This window comes from Lonchura striata, chromosome 29, assembly GCF_050655825.1.
Source record: "Lonchura striata isolate lonStrDom1 chromosome 29, ASM5065582v1, whole genome shotgun sequence".
Lineage (NCBI taxonomy): Eukaryota > Metazoa > Chordata > Aves > Passeriformes > Estrildidae > Lonchura > Lonchura striata.
The window spans coordinates 993628-1020843 of NC_140731.1; the positions used below are offsets into that span (position 1 = coordinate 993628).

Genomic DNA, 27216 nt, shown 5'->3' on the forward strand with positions numbered 1-27216 from the left:
ACAAAATCTCCATTTTGAAGGCTAAATTACATTTTTTGCTTGCCTTGCTCCCTTCACCACCTGGCTCAGACACTGTATAAACCCCAATCTCAAAGAGCCCCACCTTGAGAGGAATAAACAAGCAAATCCAACCTGAGAGCCAGCTGGAGAGCAGAACTGGGCAGTGGTTTGGGGTGGGAGAGTCAGGAAGTTGCCACATGACAACTTTATTTTCCCCCACCAAGTCCCTGAAGGGAGCTGCTGTCATTTTCCCCCAGTCCCGTGGTGTTGATGGGCAATAAATGCACTTTGAGCTTTTACTTCTTTATCAATTTTTTTTTTTTGGCAGCAGACCAGGCTCAGTAAATTCCAGTAGGTCCATTCAGGACTCCCTGTCATATCCAGTCACCGCCCAAAATCAGAACCAGACACATCAGTTTTTAATGGCTGAACATCTCAGCATATCAGTAACAATTATTCTGGGTAAGCCCCAAAATAATGATTAGACACACATTCAGCCATGTCCTTTAGTTTACAATTATATATAATTATCCCAGATGCAACCAGCTGAGCTGCTCTGATCTCTGAACCAAAGGAAACAATTGTACCCAAAGGACGTGACTTCAGCAAGTCTGGCAAAATAAAGCAACAAATAATAAAAATCCTAATGTTTCTCCAACAAGGCATTAAGATGGCTGAAGGACACAGCACAGACATTTTGGAGAATGTTTCCAGAATGGTTCTTGAGGACCTTCATGACTGATCTTTGAATTCCCAGGAGCCAAGGGAGTGGGAGATGATTCCAGGCAAAACAAGGACCTACCTTGGGTTTGTGGAACATATGGAGCCAGCAGCTTTGCTCTCTTCTTCTCATACCCCTTCTGTGTAATGTCCCCTAAAAACAAACAAAGAAACCTCATTTAATCACATTGGAATTTTGCAATTTGAGGTCTGCTTGCCTTTTTTTTTTCAGTGCCATGAAGGTTTCACCTGAACACAGCTGAAGAAAACCTGAAACTCAATCAATCTGAGCACATTAGGATTTCAAAGCTCCATATTACAGAACTTGTGCAGTTTCCCTTGGGATCAGAGACCTACACTAGCCACTATTTAAATGCAATAACCTGGATCACAGCAGCTATCTAAATGGAATATCAAAACAGTGAAAAACTAAAAAGGGAAACTGGGAGTGCATGAAAATATTCTGCAACCACAAAACAACTTATGTGAACAAAGTGGGATAATTCCCAACCAAAAGGGTGAAGGGGAAACTTAGAGCCTCATCTTCAACTAAACAAATAGCAAACAAAGCGAGTAGCAGCTGCTTAAGGGATCTCCAAAACCGAGGCAAGGATGGACATGATCCAGGTGCCAGGGCCTCACCACCCTCACAGGGAGGAATTTTTTCCACATGTATAAATTATTATATAATAATTATATAAATTAAACTTCCCCTCTTTCAGTTTGAACCCATTTCCCCTGTCCTGTCACTGCAGTTCCTGATGGATTGTCCCTCTCCAGCTTCCCTGTAGCCCTTTCAGACCCTGGAAGGTGCTGTGAAGTCTCCACACCACCTTCTCTTCTCCGTGCTGAACGTTCCCAGGTCCCCCAGCCTGTCTCCATAAGGGAGGTGCTCCAACACCTTTTTTATCAACCTCGTGGCCTCCTCTGGACCTGCTCCAACAGCTCCACATCCTTCTTATGGTGGGGACCCCAGAACTGGACAGAAGGCTCCAGGTGGGCTGTCACAAGAGCAGAGCAGAGGGGAGAATCCCCTCTGAGTGATTATTATTAGAGTGATTACTCTAGAGACCAGAATAAGCATTTGTAAACTTTTCCCTCTTTTAAAAAACTAATCTGTCTGATCCTGGAGATGCACCATCTGGCTGCTGTCTTTTGTTTTAATTTCTCACATTACATCAGAACCACAAGAAAGACTGGAACCTTGGAGGGATTAAAACAAACAGCCCTGCAGCACTTCCAGCCTCCTCGCAGCCTGGCACTCACAACCTCCCATCTCCCAGGGACGGGGAGCCATCAGACACACACCACTAAGAAAACAGAATTATTTGGTATCAGGCTAAAGTCAAGCCACAGTTACACGATGACAAGAAGTGAGCGATCACAAACAGGATGTTTTTTTTGTCGAGAGGGAGAGGGAGCAGCCTCAGTCCCGGAGCAGCTCCGGCCGCAGGGTTGCCCCAAACAGGATCCTCCTGCCAGTCCCCTCCACACCACAAAAGGGGATTACAGGCTTCAGGCTCTGAGCCTCCCAACACCACCAATGTCTGCTCAAACATTCCAGCCGAGTGCCCAGCTTGGTTGCAAAGGTGATTAGTGAGATTCCTGGAAAGGGAATGGACTCCACTCCTCAGTGCTGGGCACTCAAACATCCACGGCACAACACAGACCAGGAGTTTCAGAGCTGGAGTGGGACTCAGATTGACACAGGTTTAGGTAAAATACTGGGGAGAAACTCCTCCCTGTGAGGGTGCTGAGGCCCTGGCACGGGTTGCCCAGAGAAGCTGGGGCTGCCCAGTCTCTGGAAGTGTCCAAGGCCAGGCTGGCAGGGCTTGGAGCAACCTGGGATAGTGGAAGCCCCCCTGCCCATAGCAGGGGTGAAAGAGGATGAGCTTTAAGGTCTCTTCTAACCCAAACCATTCCATGATTCCATCCTTCTCTGACTCGTGCTGCTCAGGGCAGGGTGTGCATCTGCACACAGAATTTTATCTCACTCCTCCAACACTACGTTTGAGTCAGGGCCCAACAAGCCCAAACAAATCCAGCAGCTGAAGAGAAGAATGTCCAGAACGCAGGGAAATGCCAAGCCAAGCAGCAATGGCAGTGCCTGGCTGCAGAGCAGGGCTCAGGTGATGCTCACCCCGCTCAGGACAGGGCAGGAACCTGCAGGGAGAGGGACACGTCCAGCTGAGCTCCAGCTGCCCAAGCACCACGTGCTCAGTGATGCAGGGCCTTCAAAACCCACCAGCTCTGCCTCCACTTTCAGAGGCCGTTTTCAGAGAATTGTGGAATGTCCCGAGTTGGAAGGGACCCACAGGGATCATCCAGTGCAGCTCCTGGCCTTGCACAGACCCCCCAAAAATCCTGGCATCCCTGGCAGCGCTGTCCCAGCGCTCCTGGAGCTCTGGCAGCCTCGGGGCTGTGCCCATTCCCTGGGGAGCCTGGGCAGTGCCAGACTCTTCTGGGAAAGAAAAGAAAGATTCTTCTTTTCCTGCTATCCCTCCAGTGGTTCCCTCGTGTCCTGTCCCTGGTCACAGGGAGCAGAGATGGGAGCTGCCCCTCGGGATGAAGCTGCAGCCCCCCATGAGTCTTCCCTCAGCCTCTTCTCCCCTCTTCTCTTCCCCAGAGCCCTCATTCTCTCCTCCAGACCCTGCCCCATCCCCTTCTCCCTGCTTTGGACCCTCTCCAAAGCTTCAGATGTTTTTGGCAGAGCTGAGGCCAGCCCAGAGCAGAGTGTGACCTCTCCTGACCAGTGCCACTGGCCCTGGTAGCCCCCAGGACAAGGTGACCCTTTGGGCTGCCAGAGCACTCGTGTCCCTTTGGGATCCAGGGGATGGAAAACACAGGAAAACCCTGCAGGAAAACTCAGGTACACAGAAAGGGGAGGGATTTCTCCTTATAAGCCAACCCACAGGTTGGTTCAGAGCTTGTTATTCTGTGATTAATTTCTGCACACGATTTAATTGTACTCTTCACATTGGTGGTTACACACTACGTATAATGAAACATTTGCCACAGAAAATTGTTGGAGTTACTAAGGAGCACAACACATACAAATAATGTAAGTGAATAATGAACAAATACCAGAACTTTATGTAGTAGTAGCACCCCATTCTGTTTCACAAGCTGGAAGCAGAGAATTCTCTCTAATTACTTGTTCCATGTTAATATCCCACCAATAAAACAAACCCATCCACACTGGAATGGAAGCAGAATGGTTCCTGGGCTTGATTTGGAACTCTGAAGCCGAGGTGAGATCCTTCTGAGAAACAAGAAACTAACTCAGGCCACAACACTGCCTGCAACCTCAACTGCCATGTGGTGCACATTGTTGATATTATTGTTGTAAAAAGGATTCTCTGAGCATAAGCCAATAAAAAAATAAAGCCTAATGCTACTTGGCAAAAGCAGGGAAGTTCCAAGGAGAAAAATTCAAGCAATAAATATAAAAAAGCTGATAGATTCCTGAGTCTCCCCAGCAGCGCTCTGTCTTCATAATGCTGAATTTCCAATTCCATCTGAATTTTTACGTTGTTATAACATAAAAAAATAGAACAACCATTATTTTGACAAACAGATTGACAGTCTCAAACACCCGCACAGGATTTGAAAATGCAAAGCCTCAATTTTGAGACCAGCCCTACTGAAGTGGAACTGGGCAGCAGGGACTGCAAGGTTTGGGGAAGGAGATAAATCCGAGTTCTTTCTGGAGCCCCATCCATGCAGGTGTGAACCAAACCACAATTTCTTGAAATAAAGCTCCAGCAAGACACAGGGATTGTCCTCTTGGGAAAGACCTCATGTGCAGGCTTGGCTGGCAAGTGTAGTCACCTCCTGGACGTGATGATTTGACTACAGCAACCACAACTGTCATTACCAAATTGCCACGGCCTTTGACACACGGCACAGGTGGAATGAAATTATTGAATAAAACCTCTTTTCTGGTCATGCAGAGTCCAAATTTGGTACCAATCCACTGACACAGACACAAAAGAATAGCTAAGGGAGAAGCTTTCTTTCACCCTGTTCCTTTTCTGCTGAACTACAGGAAATGGAAATGGCGAGATCTGGACACAAACGTGGATTTCCTCGTGGAACATCATAAATTACAGCCACAGGAAGTGCACCAGGACAATAGGGCTGCAAACTCTGGAACCATTCACTCCTCTGACATAAACCTGGTCAGTCATTCCACAAATAAAACACTCTGTGACACTTGGGGTGTTAAATTCTCCCTAGAGAGCTCAAAACCCACCCTGAGAACCACAACCCCTCTCCAGGCAGATGCAAGACAGGGCACCACAAAGAAACACCAGCAAAGCAAATGATAATTTGGCTATAAAATGGTGTTTGTTCATTCGCAAGGAAGAAATTAAAACACAAACAGTGTCAAGACTCTTCCTGGCTCCCTCCCAGCCACCACCCATTTCTGTTCCGTTCACTCGGTATTTATCTGTATCCGCAGTGAGCTGAGGCTGTGCCTCCCCAGGCTGAGGCCCTGCCCAGGAAATGGGGTTCTGCTCAAAGGGAAGCAGCTTTAGGGGCTTTAGAGGAGAGATGAGGGTGAGCTGAGCTGCTGCTGTGCTGGAGGAAGAGGCTCTTCTTCCTTCCTGTCACCTCTGCTGCAGCGACGTCTGCAGCTTCCCCAGGTAACCAGTGGCCTGGAACAAAGCAGGTGTAAAAATCCCCCACGCCGTTAAAATCATCATCTGATTCTCCTAATTTCTTGGGAGAAAATACAGAATCGATCCTCATCGTGCAAATCCAGCTGGAATGTTCTGATGATTGGGAGCACAAGGGAAAGGATGAACTCACAACAACAGCAGCCAGGGAAGCCCAGGGTAGGACACCTGTATTCAAATCAAATCCTGCCCCAGAGAACACCTGATCAGGTGGATGGCACACCTGTATTCAAACCAAATCCTGCCACAGAGAGCACCTGATCAGGTGGATGGCACACCTGTATTCAAACCAAATCCTGCCACAGAGAGCACCTGATCAGGTGGATGGCACACCTGTATTCAAACCAAATCCTGCCCCAGAGAACACCTGATCAGGTGGATGGCACACCTGTATTCAACCCAAATCCTGCCCCAGAGAACACCTGATCAGGTGGATGGCACACCTGTATTCAAACCAAATCCTGCCCCAGAGAACACCTGATCAGGTGGATGGCACACCTGTATTCAAATCAGATCCTGCCCCACAGAAGAACACCTGATCAGGTGGATGGCACACCTGTATTCAAATCAAATCCTGCCCCAAGAAGGACACCTGATCAGGTGGATGGCACACCTGTATTCAAATCAGATCCTGCCCCACAGAAGAACACCTGATCAGGTGGATGGCACACCTGTATTCAAACCAAATCCTGCCACAGAGAGCACCTGATCAGGTGGATGGCACACCTGTATTCAAATCAAATCCTGCCCCAAGAAAGACACCTGATCAGGTGGATGGCACACCTGTATTCAAATCAAATCCTGCCCCAAGAAGAACACCTGATCAGGTGGATGGCACACCTGTATTCAAACCAAATCCTGCCCCACAGAAGAACACCTGATCAGGTGGATGGCACACCTGTATTCAAACCAAATCCTGCCACAGAGAGCACCTGATCAGGTGGATGGCACACCTGTATTCAAACCAAATCCTGCCCCACAGAAGAACACCTGATCAGGTGGATGGCACACCTGTATTCAAACCAAATCCTGCCCCAAGAAAGACACCTGATCAGGTGGATGGCACACCTGTATTCAACCCAAATCCTGCCCCAGAGAACACCTGATCAGGTGGATGGCACACCTGTATTCAAACCAAATCCTGCCCCACAGAAGAACACCTGATCAGGTGGATGGCACACCTGTATTCAAACCAAATCCTGCCCCAAGAAAGACACCTGATCAGGTGGATGGCACACCTGTATTCAAATCAAATCCTGCCCCAAGAAGGACACCTGATCAGGTGGATGGCACACCTGTATTCAAATCAAATCCTGCCCCAAGAAGGACACCTGATCAGGTGGATGGCACACCTGTATTCAAACCAAATCCTGCCCCACAGAAGAACACCTGATCAGGTGGATGGCACACCTGTATTCAAATCAGATCCTGCCCCACAGAAGAACACCTGATCAGGTGGATGGCACACCTGTATTCAAATCAGATCCTGCCCCACAGAAGCCCCGGGAGCCTCACTCCCCACCCGGGTGACGCCAGGCTGCTTTTCAGCAATTAGTGCTGATGATCTGTTCTAACCAGTGGTGCTCAATCAGTGCAAGGTGGTAACACCCGCTAATCCTGCTAGCTCAGACAATGCTCCTCTTTCAACATCCCCGCTCCCCTTCCCCCATGGAACGAGAACACTGAATCATTTACTGTCTAACAAAACCATAATTACTACAGTGGAGAAATTAAGGAAAATGATCACGTAGGGCACAGCATCTCCCCAACAAAGCCTCCAAACACTGGGCTGCAGCAAGGAAAAGATTCCAATTGGAAAGCAGTTTGTGTGTATTTAAAAAATGTTTGTATACTTAAAAAAAAAAAAAAATCTGTTGATGTTTCCAACAGTTTGTTCTACCAGAGAATCCTGGTGGTGCTTCCATTAGCCCCAAAACACAGGCAGCTACTCTACTAAAGGCAAACACGACAAAAAGATTATAACAAAAATAATTGCATTTTTCAATTTTCACTGATTCATCTGGATTTCACTCCTAGAAATGACATGACGACTTGGCCTTTCTTGCCTACTCCCCTGTTGATGTCCAGGCCCTGTGGTTTTATCATCTCAAACGTGCCCTGAGAGAGCAGAACAGAGTCTGGGTCTGCAGGGCTTGGGTCTGGAGTACCAGCATGGAGACAGTGAAGACCAGAAGTGCTGCTGAAAGTCCAGAATGTTCTTTTGCTGCACGTCACCTCCAGATAAAGCCTTTCAAGTGTGACTGGAGTGGCAGGTAGGACATTTGAGAAATCCGAAGTGAAGACTAAGTGCACTTGTGGCCTGGGCAAAAAATGGGCACAACACTTAGTAAGGAATGCTGTCATCACTCATTTACGTACTGAGAGCTGGTTCTCACCTTTCTTGAAGAAATTCCTCCCTGTGAGGGTGGGGAGGGCCTGGCACAGGTTGTCCAGAGGGGCTGTGGCAGCTCCATCCCTGGAAGTGTCCAAAGCCACACTGTACAGGGCTTGGAGCCACCTGGGATAGTGGAAAGGTGTCCCTGCCCATGGCAGAAGGTGACACTGGATGGGCTTTAAGTTCCCTTCCAACTCAAGCCAGTCTGGGTTTCTGTGATTTTCCTGGAGAACTGGCAACTTCTAGACATCCCACACCCTCCCCAGCGGTTTTACCAAGGGTTAAAACTGAGACATCCTCAATTTCAGGCTTCAGCAAGCCTAAAAACAACATTTAAACCCTTTTTTTCTAAGGCTGTGTGCTCAAATAGACTGTACCTGTGCAATGGCCTTAAACTCCTCCTACCACTCTTAGCTATAACTGCAGCACAAAAACTACATTTGAAACAAGTTTAGACAACTGCCTTGTTCTGAGGCCAAATGATGATGCAGCTTCAAAGATTCCCTCCTCCTTCCTTTGGGTGAAGCTGTATATCAGGTTTCCTTCTTGGAGATATTAGCAAGGTCTGTGAACTAAGAGTCTTCCAGAAAAAGTCTGATTTCTTGAGAGGAATAACACCTTCCTCACTGTACTTGTCACCAACCAACCAGCCCAGGTTTGGGCTCTGGAGTTTCCTTTAACAGCACCATTGTATTCCCACCAGGAGCATGAATAGGGCACTGAAAAGCCAGCAGGGCTCACAAAGCTGTGTTTGTTGGGCACGAGCATTAAACTGCTCCAGCTTTGGTGTTAAAAGTTTCACAGACAGATCAGCTCCAGATTAATTTACACACACAGAACAAGCCGACTTGGCCGCAGCACTGTGAGGGCTCTGTTTTGCAACTCCAAAACCCTTTTCTAAAGGCTTAGGAGCGTTGTTTCACCAAATTCAAACTATTTTAATCTCAATATTTATTATTTCAAAAAGGATTCCATTCAAGATGAGGTTTCTGTGGCATGGCTGCCCTGTGTTCAAGGTCTGGGTCATTCCAGGTCACAAGGTGATCTCCCCAGGTCACTCGCTGGGTGCCATAAACCTTAAGGGTTTTTTTTTTTGTTGTTGTTGTTTTAACTTTGAGCAGTAAATCCAACTCTGGAACTACACTGAAGAATCTCTTTCTCTTCCAGCAGCTTTTCCGAGTTGCAGCAGATCCAGTGTCCTCGCCTCACCCGTCTGGGCTGTGTATTTCCAGCTGTAATCTTCGAGGCCATATGTGGTGCATCACCAAGCGGGTGAGCTAAGGACAGGGCTCAGTGCCCCCTGCACACCTGGGCTGGGGCCATCAGTGACAAGGAGATGTCCCCAGCTCCATCTCAGCCACAAACCCTCTCTCCCCCACACAAAGACACATCTGGTAACTCATCACGGGCATTTCTGCTGAAAGTAGCACTATCCAGGGTCAGCAAAATGAGTTCTCAGGGGCTTCGGGAGCTAGGACTGGGAATAAAAAGCCTCTCGTGGGTGTCACTGTGCTCTGGTGGATTCTTCTCTCACAGCAGACATGAGGATGTGCTCACCCTGAGCATGTGTGGCTCACACAGCATCACCGTGTCCTGGTATCTCTATTTGAAGTTCATTTAAAGCACTTCCTCAGGTACATTGGTCCAAGAACCTCTTCTTCACCTCTAATAAGAACTAAAGAGCCAGAAAGACTTTGCCTTTCAGATCCTCAGCTGGGACAACGGGATGTAAAATGACCTTGTGCATCAGGAGGAATTTCTTCATGGAAAGGGCAGTTAAACACTGAAAGGGGCTGGAGGAGGTTTGGAGTGCCCATCCCTGGAGGTATCCAAAAAATGACTGGATGTGGTGCTCTGGGCTGGGGACAAGGTGGGGATCAGTCCCAGCTTGGATTCCAGGACCTCAGAGGGTTTTTCCAGCCTGGGTGAGTCTGGGATTCTGTGATCAGCCACACAAATCATGCTGCCAATGCACTGCTAAAATCAACCTTTCCAAAAGGTACCACGTTTTTTAAAAGGCTCCAAAGACTCTTGAAGATAAACTCTTAATCAACTCCATCAGTTAATTGTGTTAGCCCTGATAACCTGAAACACAGGTTCTGCTCAACTGCCTCCAAACAGCACCTAAAAATCCAATCATCAAAGTCAACTTTATATGAGATAGTCTGTTGTGAAGTGTATCCATATAAATGTCATATTACCCATAAAATTTATGTGCAGCACATGCACATAAACAGTTGAATCCCATATACAAATAAAAAAATCTTGCATATTAACCCCATCCTAGGGATAAAAAGTAAAAATCCTTTAAATAGCTACAGCTTCTCTTTGGAAGGAAATGCATTTTCTCTCCTGAATGCAACAAACCCAAGACTTTGTGACAAGCAGGATTTTACAAAATCTGTTCAGGAGGAATGTTATCATCTATTTTTAATATGCAGCCAGTGAGAACCATGTGAGCAGAGAGGCAGGAGCACTGCAGGGTTTTAGCACCAGCCCTGCACCAGAACAATCTGCAGGAAGGGACACAGACAGTGTCACCCAAGAACCAGCAGGACAACTCCCAGGGCATTCAACAACCCAGCTGAAGTGATTGTGCCCTGAATAATTCTTTTTGCTGACTAACCTCCTGCTCACAGACACCAGCAGAAATTCCCAAATATTCAATCCCCGGCGCAAGTGCAGACCTCGCACTCTCCCAGCAGACTGAAAAGCAAATTTTCCCAGGAAATGACTAAACTGTGACAGCCCTGTGATTCAGCACTTGATTCAGGCAGGTCACCCTCCAGGTACACACTGAATTGTTTGAGCTGGGAGTGCTGATAACGCTCTCCCAGGAGTTGTCTGTCCAGCCCAACGACAAGAGATTACACACAACCTCTGCCTGTTCTGCACTCTCCACTTTCTACAAGGGACAGGCAAGTGTGGACAGATGATTTTCCAAATCAAACCTGGTTTTAGCCCAGGAATTAAAACAATGACAAAACCATGCTGGCACCCAAAGAAATTTAAACAGGAGTTACTGTGGGTTTTAATCCTGTGAGTGACTCCTATCAGCCACCTTTTCTTGGCTCTCAGGTGTCAATATTTAATAATTCTCTTGGCTTCAATTTTTAACATAATACAAGTGCCACAGGGACTCCTTGCTGGTAACTCTCCTCCCATCCTGACTCCACAGCAACGCCTCGTCCAACCGTACCAAAAGGCAGTTTGGATACACAGCCAGCCCACTTCACTCCAGCTGGACCCGAAGTTACTTTTCCTAAATAAATCCTAGATTCTTGAATAAGATGCAAGGAGGAGAAAGAAATTAAGAGCAATTATTGCCCTATCTAGTGATCAAACACAGCTGCTCACAAACTCCAACCTGCCCTTAAACACAGCACAGAACCTAACCCAGTTGGCACCTCACCCTGCACAGTAATTATGTATTTCCAGATGGGATAATGCTATTCCAAGTCACAGCGATGAGGTCGATGATTATGCATGATGAAACAAAGAAAGAGAACTTGATGGAGGCACTGGCACTTAGAAGATCCCTCCTCCTCAAACAAAACCCAACTAAAAAAATAGAACCAACCAAGCACAGTGAACAATCAGTCGCAAGAATGAATCTTTCAAAAAATCAAGAGGTGAGACACATATCCCACACCCTTCCTGCCCTGGTTTTCCCTAGGAGCCAGTACCAAGGGTGTATTTCTAAGGATGTTACTCCCATTCTATAGAAAAAGCAGCAGACAAAGTGGTGGCTGCTCAAGAGAGCAAATACGCTGTTTCTCCTAAAGCACTGAAATCTGGAACAGAACCCCGAGTCACTGCACTCCCAAGTGCTCACTCGAGGACAGTCACTATTAAACAGGATTAGTCACCAGAGCAGGATCCCACTACTTAAAGGCAAAGCAATACAATTATTAAACTTTTACCAGCCTCCAATTAGTGTGCGACACCTGTAATTTGACTGGCGGAGACTCCCACCAAATTCCCAACGCGTTCCCGACGGAGGCAGCAGCAGCCCTGGGAGCTGCACAGAGCTTTCCTACTCATTTCACTCCCTTCAAGCCTGACTAGTGGGAGCCAAAACACTTTGTTCAATACCCTTAAACTGCTCTGCACACCCCACCCCAAGCAGGATTCTGTATCCTGGGAATGGCAGGATGCCCCACGGGGCAGGACAGCTCCTCCACGCAGCCACCAGGCCAGCTTTCCTGCACTCAGCAGCACAACCCATTCAAGCTGGCTCCGAGCCTGGGAAAGCAGATTTAAATAGACAGAGCAGAAGAAAAATGTCCTGCACAGCATGGCATGAGCAGCAGATTCCAGGCCCTACGCTCGGTCCGGGCTGTGTGAAGCTTTCAGTTGTGTTTACATCAGCAGCCACGGCTCCTTGAAGAATGGCACTGCTAAGGAAACCCTGTTGGCACGTCACCAGCAGGCCTAAAAAACCCCATTATCCTGTCAGCTGCAGAGCTCTTCACAAGAAGGATCACGCGAGGGGCGACTTCTGTTCAGGGCTCTTTGGGCAGAGTCAACGTCTGCTCCAGCAGAGCTTTGTTCCTGCTGCAGAGCAGGATGTGGCCAGATCCTGCTCATGTGAAAGCCTTTGAGCTGTGTGCAAGATCAAAATAATGAGCCAAACTTGAGAGAAAGGAGAACCCAACAACCCAACTGCACTTTGCACACCCACCCCAAACTCACTGAACTTGGCTGCTTCAGGGCAGAAGAGACTTTTCTCCCAGCACACCCATTCCTCCTAATTAATAAAGCACATTAATAGTTCTTTAAAATGAATCACGTTTGGTTTTTGGTGAAAAGTGGCCTTTTTAAATTTAAAAAAAAAATTTACCATAAACAGTCAATTTACTGCCCTTGTTACACAGGATATTGTGATATCACCCCAATATTTCTGTTGTTCCAATCATTAACACCCTCACACATGGAATTTTCTTGCCTTCTATCTGTGCCTCACTGTCAAAACATATTTTCACAAAACTAGGAGGACATATATCCCTTCCACACTGACATCAGTGGAACCAAAATAAACAGGCCTAAAAGTAAAAAAGATCTTATTCACCAGCCATCTCCAAATCCACAGCTACTTCTGACAGAGAATTTTCCTCCTGTTGCCTCTCTCAGGGTGCAATATCTCTTCTTCCAACTCAAATAAACTGATTTCTCAAATGTCTCACTTGTAGAGGGAAGGAAGTATGGAGAAATCAGCAGGATTATTTAAGAGCACACAGTCAGCGACTTGACAAAAACTAAAAGAACACAAACAAAAGGGGCTCTCACATGCTGAAAGGCAACCAGACTCATCCACTGTTCATTTGACCAAAATATCATGAATTTGGAAAAGAAAGAACTTTATGTCTAATAACAGGCCAAAATTCCATGGTGTATTTGCACTAACAAGGTGCAATCCTTCCGAGATCAAACTTACTGTAAAAAAGGGTCCAAAATGATGAAATGTTTATACAAACTTCTACCCACATAACAGCAGTATGAACAGATTTCAGCTCTAACCAAGTAAAAGCTGGACATTGTCACCAAAACACTGCTTGGCACTGGAAAAGTAAGAACTGCTGGTTCTGTTTTCTGGTTAAGATTATGGGGAACTTACCCACAGAACAAGATGAGCTTCTTGAAAGTATTTCAGTGATAAATCAAAACAAATAAACCCTACTTCCATACCATAAGTGAATCCAAATGTTTTCTCCAGTTGTCCTCACATACACCACCACAGGAAGCAGCCTGATAAATCTGCTAAAAGCCTTAAGAAGCCTAAATTAAATATTCATACTCTGGAAACGATGAAGCCAGCACGAAACCCTGAATTTCCTTTGCCACTCCAGTTCTGTATTGCCCAGAGCAAGAGATGAAAGATTTCCTGAGATGGGTGATGCTGAGTGGAATCTCCATGAAGCAGGAGGACACTGCCTTTGGGAGTTCAGGGCTGAGTTTGCCACTTGGGGGTTTTCCTGAGATGCTCCCTTACCTCTCTGTTACCTAACAGAGAAAACTACCCCCCATTTCCTCCAGGTTTTAAAAATAACCTGAAAAGATTTGTTGAAAGCTCCTAAAAAATAATGTAATTGAATGATGACATCAATTACTTAATTTTAATGAGAGTGAGATCATATTTTAATTTTCCATTCTTCATTAAATTCCAAGCAAAGGTGACTGCAGTTTCTCCCAGCAATAGCCAATGTCCCTCCAAGGTGGAAGCAGAATTACTTTCAATAACAAACTAAACTTTATTGCCTTATTTCTCATTAGCACTTAATTCTACAGAATTAGCTTGGGTTTATTACTATGCAAAAAAACAGGTAAATCCTCCAACTTACTCCTTGAAAACAGAAGCCCAGCTTTGAACTCTCTGGTTCTCACAACAGGAAAAAAATCCCGCCAGCTAAATCCTCCCTAGGCACGGACAAAGCAGAATTCAATACACAGCTCTAAAATACGCAAGAAAAAACCCAAAACCTACAAAAAAAGACAACATTTAACAAATGCAAGCCCTGAAAAAGCAAGGTAAGAATTGCAGAGGAGATGGAATTAGACTTGTCAGTCATTTGTGGGGACCCCGAGGTGTTCGGTTCCACATCACCCCGATGAAAAAGGCAGGATGGACACATGGATGGACACATGGATGGACACATGGATGGACACGCAGATGGACACGCGGATGGACATGCGGATGGACACGCGGATGGTGCATGAGGCAAAGATGCTCCTTCAGCTCCTGGCAGAGCTCCTGGACATCTGGGGTCTAATTCCAGCTCTGTTTAGGCTGCTAAGGAAGGCAGGGACTTTCCAGGCCCTTCCCTCTCCATCACTCCAGGAGCCCCACCTCTTCCAACCCTGGAGATCCTACAGAACACGGTGGTTTTCCTGTCTCAGGACCCCACCTCTTCCATCTTTGGAGATCCTACAGAACATGGTGCTTTGCCTGAGGACCCCACCTCTTCTAACCTTGGAGATCCTACAGAACATGGTGGTTTTCCCACCTGAGGACCCCACCTTTTCCAACCCTGGAGATCCTACAGAACACAGTGGTTTGCCTGAGAACCCCACTTTTTCCATCCTTGGAGATCCTACAGAACACAGTGGTTTGCCTGAGGACCCCACATCTTCCAGACCTGGAGATCCTGCAGAACACGGTGGTTTGCCTGAGAACCCCACTTTTTCCATCCTTGGAGGTCCTACAGAACACGGTGGTTTTCCCACCTGAGGATCATCCCAATTGCAGCCTTGCTGCACTGACCTACAGCCCATTCCAGCATCCGTGTGCTTGTCCTTGCTCCAGTCTATTCCACACCCCTGGAATTGTTCAAGGCCAGTCTGGACAGGGCTTGGAGCAACCAGGGAGAGTGGAAGGTGTCCACGGCAGCAGGGTGGAATGGAATGAGCTTTAAGGTCTCTTCCAACCCAAACCATTCCATGATTCCAGTTCACTTCCTACTTGGTCTCTCAGCCTCACTTTAATAGGAGTTTCTCCACCACAGCCTGTGTGACCTTTCCAGCCTCACCACTGAAGAGAAGAAAATTCAACATTCCCTTTTATTCCTGCTAGAAATGACAACATAAAAAGTACTTGGACAGGAACCATCTGTTCCTGTGCCTAATGGAGCCATAATCACAGGATAACAGCCATTCCACACAACATTCCACTGTTTATAAAACCAGGGTGTCAATGTAATAATATTAATGGGGAGCTGCTTGTGTCTTTTGGATAAAATATGATATTCACAGCAGGCTTTGCTTTCAGCTGCAAACACCACAGCCTTTTACAGCAAAGCAAAGCACCACAGACAGCCTCACAATCAGGGGCTGGAGGGGCAGGAAGGGCTAAGGATGTGTTGACAGTAATAATTTAAGATGAAATATTCTCCCATGAAAGAGAAACTAAAGGAATAACAACCAAATAGAAAATCTGCAATTAAGCAAAAATCTCTGAAAGAGAAGGACTGCGGACACAGCTCCGGGTTGGATCCTTGCCCTCCAATTTGTTCTCCAAGACTTCTCTGCTGACTCCATGTGTTTCACAGAAGTAAAATTCATGCCACGATGCCACGTAACAGTCTCTCAAGAGAAATGATGATGTTTGGGAAATAAAACAACCACTTCTCTCCAACATCGCTTGCACAACAGGATTATTTCTTTCTTAGCACTGGGATTCTACAAGCACAACACAGAACTGTATAAAAAAAACGCAGAAACAAAATAAATTTCTTGGAGAATCCCAGCTGAGATCTTCCTACCAGACACAGCACTGACCTGCAGTGACAGCCAGTCTGAGCATCCATAAAAACACCTGCAGGCTGCAGTACCTCAGGTGGACCCAGGGAACTCTGGAGAGCTGTTTCCTCTAGCCCTAATTCTGCTGGAGGAAGACACAACAAAATTCCTCCTAGGACTGCCAGGTCACAGGCAGGTGGTCTCCAATTCCATGAAAATACACAACCACACAGAAGCCACAAATGCAGGATGTGCTCACGACTCAGCACTGTGGCTCTCTGAAGTGTGATACCTGAATCAGCTGTGCTATGCACAGGGCAGGATTGAATATTTCATGTTAAAAGCTTTAAAAAGAGGAACAACAAAAAAAAACCCTGGCCCAGAAGTGCAGGCTGTCAAAATCAACGCTCAACTGACAGACAGTGCTGAGAAGCCTGGCATGACAGCCATAAATCACTCCAAAATCTTCTTTTCATGCAGAGGAAAAGGAACAGTAAAGAGCCGAACATGAAATCTTGCCCATTTTTAATTTGCTTGGTTGCACCTGTTTAAAATTGACGTTTATTTGGATACTTGAGCTTGTCTCTCCTTTTTACTTCTGCACGCAGCAAGCTGAGAATGAGGAATTGATCACATGGAGGAACCAGTACATCCCAGAGGCTGCAGCTAAGGCAGCCTGACCAGTGGAGACGTGTCCTGCCCTGGGAGCAGAGGGAACGTGTGGGCCCAGATGTTCCACAGGGGACCAGTTCCACGCAGAAGATCCTTCCCCGTGGTCTGGTTTCACTGGACGGGGTCAGTGCTCTCCTGACAGACCCACAGGTGGAAAATCCTGAGAATTCAACACAAGATCTCCAAATTCAAACACAACAAGGCCTCGGGAGCTAATGGACACTGACATGAAGTGTGTGATCACTTCCAAGTCTTCACTCCCTCCCAGAGAGGCCAAGGAAGGCCCTGGGGATGCAGCAGTGCCCAAATGGACTCAGGTTTCATTTAATCTCTAACAAAGGCTTGGAGCAATTGGCACATTGCTTGGCCTTGCTGCCTTCCTCCTCTTCAGATGTGCTTCCATCCACAGATAAGGAGAGGTGGCTTTGAATTCTCACCCTGCACAATCAGAGGCAAAGGACAGCACAGGAAACCCAAGTCAGCTTTTCCCCTCAGCGAGGGAACTCCCAGAACAGCCAGCAGAGTCCTTCTTGTTGGCATGCCCAACACAGCGGCACAGCAGACAGCAGACAACGTGCTCAGAGCTCCACCATTAACTGGTTTAGTGAGTTAAGACACAGATCTGTCTGCAACTGCTCGGGGCAGAATGTGCTGAAGGAGCAGAATGCACCTTTCAACTAAGAATCCATGAAACAGCTTCAAACGTTCCCTTTGAATGGTGGAAACAATCCAAGGACTGCAAGCTTACCCCAGTGTGACATTACCTCTTGGGGACTTCTTGTCACACTTCACCCACAGAAAACTATTCTGAAATAGCTCTTCCTGACAGCAGAATTACAGAAAAACCAGCTCTGACATTTCCTGGGTTTCTCTACTTCGCTAGTTCCCTTCCTTCTCCCTTTCTAGGACTATTTTACAGACTCCTCTCATGGTGTCAAGGATTCCACTGCAATACTGTGGATTTCTTTGCACCTGCATCCAAACCCAGGAGCAGCTGCACCAGCAGAACCCCAAGGTTGCCACTGCAAAAAGCCACGCACACATTCCTGGCTGCACCAGGGTCAGATCCGCCACGCCTGAAGCCAAACTCAGCTCTCAGAGAAGACTATTTTCTCCTTCTCCACTCTCTCCTTTTATCCTTCTGCCCAAATCATTGTGCCTCTGCTGGAAGAGGAGCCTGCAGTGCCATCCACCACCTCTGTTTCACACCATTTCACCTGGTCTGTCATTTTAAACATTCCCAGAAAGGTCTTCTGTCATTTTAAACAACAGAACATGAGTAATTGCTTTTCTAGGAGAAGAGGCCAAGTTCTGGCATCCTGGAGAACCTTTTTATGACCATCATCCCCTTATTTTGTGTCTCCCTCCCTTGTGCTTTGCTGAATCCAATAAAATAGCTGAAAGGTGAGAAAGAAAAAACATCACTTTTGCTGCAGACTCAAATTGATGAGTGTGAGCCTCCATAAATACATCCCTGAGAGCTGCCAGAATGTGAACCTTGATTTCCATTTGTCTTTTCCCATTGATTCAACCCAGGAATCATCTGCACATCCCACAGGGAAGTGAGAGGGTTGGACACCGTCAGCTGTGCCACTGCACACCGAGAGCTGAGCAGGATCCCTACAGGAATGGGAATCCTGCAGGGAAGGATCGTGGTGTGCAGGACAAATCTCTGCAACCCTCTTGTGCCAGAGGATCCCATTTCCCAGGACAAAGCCCAGAGGAGAGCAGGCAGTGCATGAGAACACTGCAAAGCAAACAGAATGTGTTTGGACAGGAACCAAAATCCAAACCCCGAACTCTGGTACTAACACTTCAAAATCAGCCACAGGTAACAAGGGACATTTCAGCCCCCCCTGTACAGGAGCTACAGCAGAATTGGAATCAGAGGAAGCAGGGAGGAGAAAGGTCCAAATGTTCTTTTTTTCTTAAAGTCACACCTGGAAAAATGGCTTTGTTCAGATTAATTAAAAATCAGCTTATCCATCATAAAAGAGAGGAGACCCACACCATGAGGTAATTACCCCCCAAGACACAGGACAGGAATCACAGGAACATCAGGTATGACTTAGCTGGATCCAAATGCTTTTCCTTACAGCTCCCATGCTACAAGCAGCGACTTCTAAAAGTGTTTTACCAAAGCTCTGTCCAATGAACAAGGATTTGATACACAAAAGGCAAAGGGTAATTACATCTTCCTGTTTGCTCTTCTTGCCAGAGATTTTTTTGAAGGCCTACTGCAAAAAGAATTGCCTTGAAAGCCTTGCAAGGCAACACCAGCTCCAAGGTTATAGATTTTTCTGATTTTGGGGAAAAATATGAGAGCAAATGAACTCAGGTCTCTGTGCTTGTGGTTAAAATTACTAAAACAATGATCCCAAGTCCTAAACACTAATGGCAACTGGCCCTACACAATTTTTACATGCTGCAATTTCAAAACAGGACTTAACAAGTAAAGTGTATCAAATACAGGAATAACTACACAGAAATGTTTGCTCAAGGTTTCTAGGTGTGGCTGCAGCCAAGACATTAATAGGATTATTTGTATCTGACTCATTTGCTTCGCCTTCATCCACAATTCTCCCTATTTGGGACTCAGTAATTGACTTCTTTCTGCACCACACGTCTTTTTAAAATCAGGACATCTTCAAGGAGGACTGGGAAAATTTAAAGCAGAGGGGAGAAATCCCACAAATACAGCAGGTTTATCTCATGGTCAACCAAACCTGACCATCACCATCATGGAAAAGCTTCCTGAACATGCAGCACGGTGAGACATCCACTCCCTGGTAATCAGACTGGACATGTCACAGTGTGAGTGACAAATCCCCTCAGCCACAGAGGGGCTGATGTCCCCTGCTCTGTGTCCCAGCTGCTCACCTCACCCTGTGCATCTCCCCCTCTTCCTGCTTGGGAACTCAAAATAACAATACTTCCCCCTTTGCACTGCGGCAACTTCCAACCCCAAATTGCGTAAGAATGGAGGTTTTCATTCCAATTACAATAAGAATTGTTCTTTTTTTAATCCACAAGGGATCACTTAAAGTTTCTGCCCTAAAAATAAACACAGGTCTCAGTCTTAAAAAACATTTGCACAAGCACTTGGCCATTCGGAGATCTTTTCGTAACACAAGGGGCTTCAGTCTCACATTCAGTATTTTGCCAGGATTGACACAAAAGCCCAAGAACACTGTCTCAAAATAATTTATAATTTGGTTCTTTCAATGAAACGCAGTGAAAAGCTTGGTATTTTCTGAAGAAACACAGCTTAGATTCCTAAAGGTTTCATCCCGTGCCCTCTGCAGTTTGCCAAAGTTCATGGCTTTTGGTGGCGCCGCGGCACCTGAGCTCCCCGAATGGAAAGAGTGAGGTGCCAAGAGGTGAGAGCAGCCTGAGCCAACGCTGCTGCCAAGGGCTTTGTTATGAAACCTGGGGTGCAGCTCCTGAGGACACACAACAGAACAGAGGTGCTTTTCTCCAGCCTGGAGATGCAGCACATCCGAAGCGAACTTCTCCCCTTTCCTCAGCACGCACCACGAGCAGCCCTGCAGATGCCATCAGGACCTTGCTCCAACACCCCATGGGACTCTCAGCAATTTCCTGAATGCCAGAAATGGAGCACCTTTAATAGGCATTTTCCACTTGTATTCAATTAAGGGAAAAAAAAAAAGGCTGCACAGTTTAATAACTGCAGATCTGCTTATTCTCTACCAGCACTGCAGAGGATCAGGGACTTTCATCTCCCGCTCTGATCACCTGATTCCCTGACCCCACTCTCCATCACAGGGTGAATAATCACAGCCTGGAATCTGCCATCTCACTTCCCAACTCCTTGGAGGAAACTCTCCTTGTCCTCACCCCAGTGACAATGCACATTGTGAGCAGGAATGTCAGAGCAGGAATGGCCAGAGCCTTCCTCACACCACGGCCCAGAGTGACCTTGGACAACTGTTAACCCCGCTCTTAACTCTTGCTAGAAAGGGAGCACAAAACCTCAAAGCCTCCTTACCCTCCTCGGGGCTTCTTCTGGCTGGTCAGCTCCTCTCTGGGGTCAGAGAGAAGTGCACACTTAAAATGACAGGGAAAATTGATGCTAGAGATGCAAGCACCAGGCAGAGCAAGCAGGGGTATCAGGCCACCCCTGAGCTACCCTGCTGCTGCTGCTGCTCTCAGGGAGCAAATTCCAGAAAAGGTGCTTCCAACTGAAATGGCTCCTTGTATATTAATTAGCACCCAAAATAAAGAGCTGATGCATTAAAGGAAACACAAACCTCCTTCAAGCACGTCCTCACCTGACGGCCCTTTCTGGAATCACACACAGGGACAGGGCCTGAAACCAAATCTTCCTTCCAGCCCTCGATTTTTTCTGCTGTCTCACTCCCTTCTTTGATCACATCCTCCAATTTATGGCAAACCAAGTGTCCCATCAGAACTTCCTTTGCTCATATGTTCCAAACCTAGAACTTCCAAAATCTCCCCTAGCTTGTCCTACACATGCAGCATCGGGTGTGTGTTGGGTGTTCCCCCCTGTGAAGGGGATAAAGCAGAACTTCCTCCAAAAGTTACCTGTGCTGCTCTCAGAGAAATGGATTATAAACCTCTGTTAGAGAAACACCAGTGTTCTCAAGTAAATTTCTCAATTTCAGCAGTGAGCTGAAATCCAGGAATACAAACACTGACTCATCTTTGCAGTTTATGCTTTATCTCCAATAAAAGGCTCACTTGTCCAACTCCTTTAGGACTAAGCCACAGGAACAACATCTCTCCTAAGAGCAAAAGACAGGAAAAACATCCCAAACAAATCTTTTCCACTGCTGCACTTTAGACCTGATGTTTGACATTAGTCCTGATCCCAGAGGCAAAATGGGAGCTCTCCGTGCACTCAGTCACCCAGCTCCCACGGCTACAGCCATCCTAAATGGAATGCATTATTCCTGCATTAAAACATATGTTTTTCAAGGCAGCCAGCCATCCGGCTGTTCCGAGGGAGATTACAGAAGACCTAATTTTATCAGGCAGGGATACAATTCTCCTGGTTGTTTTTGCTCCCTAGGGACATGGAGCTGGTGAAAGCCAGGTTGCCTGACTGCTGGGGAACAATTCCGAGAGGCTCCATCACCAATCACTCAGGCAGGAACTGGAATTCTGGGTCCATAAAATGTATTAATGGATGCCCTGTAGGCTCTGTGGGCTCCCATCCCTGTGGAATTCAGAGGCCAGGAAGACCTAGTTTGCATCAGCAATTCTCAAGTCAACAAGAATTAGAAAGAGTTTATGTTGGCAGAGAAGTGCTAAAACTTGTAAGGGTTTTTTTAATTTCCTTTTTCTTTTTATCAGCTTATGTTACACTAAATAAAACAAGGTGATTGCCCACAGCAAGGAAAGTTATGTTACTATTACATTACTATCTTTGGTATAAAGTCAGTGTAACTTAAACTTAAGTCCTGCCTATGTTTACTTCAAGTGGTGTTTCACAAACTCTCAGCTTTGAAGTTTGAAAAGAACACAAACTGATGGAAACAGGCATTTTACTCCAAATATCAGGCAAGAGTAACAACCCAGCACATGATTCAAGATGAGAAATACAGGTGTGAGGCTTCTCCCAAGGTTTTTCATGAAATGCAATGGGAAAATTTGTGTAGCAGATGGAATGCTGCTGCCTGCAGAGCATCCGTTTGCTATAAATCACTGTTTCCTCACACAGGGTGCAAATGTAAGAGTCTTCCATTCTAATTAATAGAAGAGACATCCTGGCCTGATGACTTGTCCCTGATTTCACAAGCTCTCCAAAAAAATTTTGGATTGAATCAGCCTCAACAGAGAGAAATGCTTCAATTCCTCTCTCTATGAATCGATGTCCAAAAAAGCAACTGAGCAACTCAGAGAGATTCAGGAAATGCTTTTTATAACCGATACACATGGTTTAAAGAAAACCGTCCTAAGGAATTATCTGCACATTGTATTTGAAAGAAATGCAAACAGGAACTCTCCAGCTTCTGCCCATCCCTCGGGAATGCTCACCATGAGTTCACTCTTTGGCTCCTGAAACTTGCCACTGAATAAACATGATAAATCCAGCGAACAGAAAACTTCATGACAAACACTCATCAGAGAGAGGGAATCAGGAAGGAGCCATCACCCTTTCCACAACATCACCAGTGAACCAGAAACACGGGGGGTGCTCCACACTCCCTTCCCTGTGGAGCTCCAAGGATTGCTGCATGTTGGGAAGAGCAGCAGCTCTCTGCAGCTCCTCTGCCACCCATCACATTTCCTACTCAATATTTCATGCTACAGCATTTAAAATAGCAAACTGGAGATCAGTTATCTAGGACACCACAGCAAACTCCAAATGTGGCTTCGGCGCAGCTGTGCCAGGCCAGCAGGTCTGGTGAACACTGCCAGCCTGAGCACCCAGCTGAAATGGCAAATATCACCCATCCTGGAAGCACTAACAGTCATAAAATCCACCTGGGAACCTTTGCTACCAGATGTCCCCTCCACCCAGATGAGGAAACTGGTTTTAACTCCAGCAAAGCTTCACAGGAGCAACCAGGGAGGACGTGCAGGACTCTCTTTAAAGCCTCTAATTTCCTCCTCTCCCCAAGGCAAAGGGTCAGAGCTGCAGCTTGGAAAAAGAGCCCTAAACTCTCTCCTCATTTCCTAAGTATAAAAGGGACAATGCAAAAATATGCACATTCTTTAACCTTCCTGGTTCTTTTTTATTATTCCAGTCTGGATGCTCTTTGCACCTTCCTCCCCTTCCCCATGTTTACATGCTTCAATCATGCACCAACAGTAAACCCAACTCCCACTCACAGTAGCCAAAATATTTCATCCAGTATTTGTGTTTAACTCCCTCTCTCCAAACCATTAATCACTTAAATCATTCTGCTTTGACCATCTGCAGAGCAGAAATCTGTGATCATCTTGTGGACCTTCTGTTTGCTGCACTGGTGATAGATCTGGTACTTTGCTGCTCTTGGTCACGCCTGGAGCTGGATTTCCTTTTCCTGTGACACAGACACTGCACGGAATCCATGTGCTCCATGCTTACATCACTTTTTCCTGGGCTGTGAAGCTAAAGAAAATACAATTTCATCCACAGTGAAAGTAGATGAGGGATCTTTATTGGGATCTTTGCAGAGCCAACCAAGGCTGAGCACAGCCAGCCCCCAGTGACAGCTCCAGGAGGGTTTGAGGCATTTCAAAGCTCCCAAACTGTACCTGCACACAGGGACTGTGTCAAAGCCCTGCACAGATTTCTCAGCAGATCTGGGACCCATCTGCTGCCAGTCCTGCAGGTAAATTAAGGAAGCAACATTAAAGCTTTCCCAGTGCTGGTTTTGCCTAATGCAAGACTTGTGGGTGAGATGCTGCATAAATGCACAAAAACCACCTGTAAGTCCTGTTAGCTACAGGCTGATCAGATCCAACTTGCTTATGTTTATAAAGCTCTTCTTCAAATTTTCTGTGCTTTGCCCACAGTTCCTCCCTGAGTGGGGGAAGAAACTGAAGTGAAACCTTTCTGCTCACTCAGCACAATCCATACAGCCAGTCCCTACTCAGACAATTACTTCCTTTGACTCTGTAATTTAAATTCTGTGCTACAGCTGCTTAATCTATAAAAAAGATCCTCACCTACTTTGACAGGCGCCTGGCAATCAAAGATTGCAACCTGAAACACACAATTTTTCAAAGATCAGAGAAATACCCTGATTCCCTAAGAAATTTTCAAGCCAAACAAAATAAAGGCTCTACCCACTTGCTTGAGTCAACATGTTTTCTTCCAGTAAGGTTCTATCCTATTTGGCTGGCCTTCAGTCCTGAGTTTCCACCGTTTTGCTGATACTCCTTTTTCCACACAAGCCACCATCCTTCTGTTTTCCTCAGCTTCTGAAAATCCTCACACAGAGCTCTGCTCTGCAGACAGAGCCTCAGCTCTCCAGTGAGAGACAATCAGCTTTAAAAGGAACAAACCCAGGTGCACGGAGCCATTCACAGAAACACCCACTCAGGATCACAAACCAGACAGCAAACGTGTGTTTAGCTAGGAAAGTAAACAGAAACCAGCTCCTTCTGCCCACTAGGCAGGAGGGATAACCCTGTCACAGGAGCCAGAAGAGGCTGAAATGACCTCCAAGGCCTGAGCTGCTCACAGGAGCTCCTGCTTACTACCAGGTGGAATTCCCTGCCCTCCCCTGGACAGTTGGGTATCCCCAGCTGCTGTTCTCTCCACTGGCACCCCTTTTCTAGTTAGAAACACCAGGCAAGACAGAAACCGCAGTGACACAAAGCCCAGCAGCCGGATCAGCTCTTTAAGTGGGTGTTTAACCCCTGCAGAGCCAGGCTGGGCCCTGCAGTGGGGCTGTCCTGCTGTCTCAGCCAGAGCTCTCAGCTCCAGGAGAGCACATTTCCCCACACAGGCAGCACAAGAGTCACAAAACGTGTCTTGTGTGGAACAAACCCTCTGAACGTGCCTAATTAGAGCCTTGGAGTCGGGATATTCCAGAGTTTCCCAGCTCCATTAACAGCTGGGATGAGGTCGATGTGAGAGGAGCTGCTGGAATGTTTCACCCAAGGTGTAAAAACACCCAAGCCCGGTGGTGAAGCACTTTAATATTAACATTTTTCACCGAATATGAGATGAATTCAGACATTCACTCACTCTGGGAGCATTCTAAGGAACAGCATCGTGTGGTGGATCTGAAGTCACCTTCACCCAGTGCTGCAGCTCAACCCAAAGGTGAGACTGAGCTGCCACACTTACAGACATGTGAAAATGGGGGGAAAGTTAAAGTTAAATAAAGTTAATATCCCCAGCACTTTCACTCATCAAACAGAAACAGATGTAAATACAAAGACAGCCCTTCCCATCATTAGTGATGCATAATGTGGGTGTTACTGACAGATGAAGAAAAGCACCAGAAAGAAAAATATCCCAAAAGTGCAAAAAGAAGGAAAACATGAGTAATGAGCAGGTTCCAGATCTCCCACAGCTCCATGACCCAATTCTCAGCTGATATGTTGTTACTTGAACGTTCTTCCTCAGAGGTATCAACACTAATCCCTTCTGTGAGGCAGTGGAAGCTCTCCCTGAGTTTAGCCTCAGGTTTAAATGCCCTTCACATTGGCAGAAGACAATGAATTCTTATTTTTGATGGCACTTAGAAATGAATGAGTTGGTCTCAAATCCATCACCAAGGCCCAAGACATAGAGCGAGATGCAATTTCTGTTGGTTAATGAACAATTAATGTTAACTGAAACATGTCCCACTCCTTTGCACCCAGGGATGGGATGCCTGTTACTCCTGCACTGACCACAAGGCTCAGGGAGGAATAATCCAGAGGTATAATTAGTCCTGTTGCTCCTTCTGCACAGATTGCTCCTTAAGAAACTCTCATGGCTCACCATTGCAAACTCTGATTTCTATTTCCAGCATACATTACAGTAATCCTGCTCCACTTTGCATCCTGCTTGCTGACGCAGCACCTTTCACAACCACAACGCCAGATAAGGTTTTAATACTATATTTCCCCTTGTTTTGTTATAAATTCTCTACTCTGTGGTGGTTAGTAGTAGCAAATGCCTGGGTGAAATTCACTGCCAGGCTCAGCACACCGAGTGTTTGTGCTCCCAGCCCCTGGAGCCACTCCACACTGCCCATCAAGGACAGAGCCATCTCCAGTTCCTGTTGTCAGGGAGCCTGGGCTACTCCCAGCAGCTCCTCTCCTCTCCCAAAAACGAGATGTTCCTATGCAAAAAAACCTGACAGAAATATTCACACAGACAACAGCCAGAGACAATCGAAGCTGCAACAAGGGGGTGGCAAGAAAAGGACCAAGTGTTCTTATCTGAGCAACAACTGAGCAGTGGCACATGGAGCCCTGCTGCCATTTTTAATAAAATGCTTCTATTCAATATTGTTTACTGTCAACAGCCCATGGTTATATTCAGCTGAACAATGCACACACATGCCTCAAAATCCCTCCGCTTAAGCCTCAAACTAGGGCGTATTTTTCAAGAACTCCACAATGACATTACCTCACTCCCCCTTCCCACAGCTCGGTTATCTCAGCAACAACATCCCCTGAAATATGTTCCCAAGAGTTTGGGGACGCAGTCACCCAGAATTCTCTGTACTCGTGGGTTTTTTTTGACAGCAAAAGTGATTTGCACAAACAAATCCCTGATATACATATTAAGAAATCCAAGTATTAAACTCACAAAGGGGCAGTGGATTTAATATGCAGAGAATTACTTACATAACCCACAAAACTTCACTCTGTAGCACCAGAGTTGAAGCTATAGGAGCAGCTCGTTAAAGATTAGTGGGATGTCACAACAGAGCTCATTTATTTTTAAGTTTGCAGTACAATCTATCACAGAGCTAATTTATTTTTTAAGTTTGCAGTACAATCTATCATGGGGTCAAATCATAACGGGCTTTCAGTGCCACAAGTAACAAACCTCAGAAAATCCAAGCAAACGCTTGAAACATGTAACAAATT

General features: G+C 46.3%; 1 protein-coding gene across 3 annotated transcripts in view; it reads right to left on the bottom strand.

The window, feature by feature from the left end:
- Positions 1–27216, bottom strand: part of DIP2B (DIP2 acetate--CoA ligase B (putative)) — a 67300-nt gene that overhangs the window by 38666 nt on the left and 1418 nt on the right. For all 3 annotated transcript variants that reach the window (XM_021545215.4, XM_077788689.2, XM_021545214.4), the window contains exon 2: positions 803–874. In XM_021545215.4, the coding sequence (XP_021400890.1) occupies positions 803–874 (72 nt within the window). The remainder of the gene's footprint in view (positions 1–802; positions 875–27216) is intronic.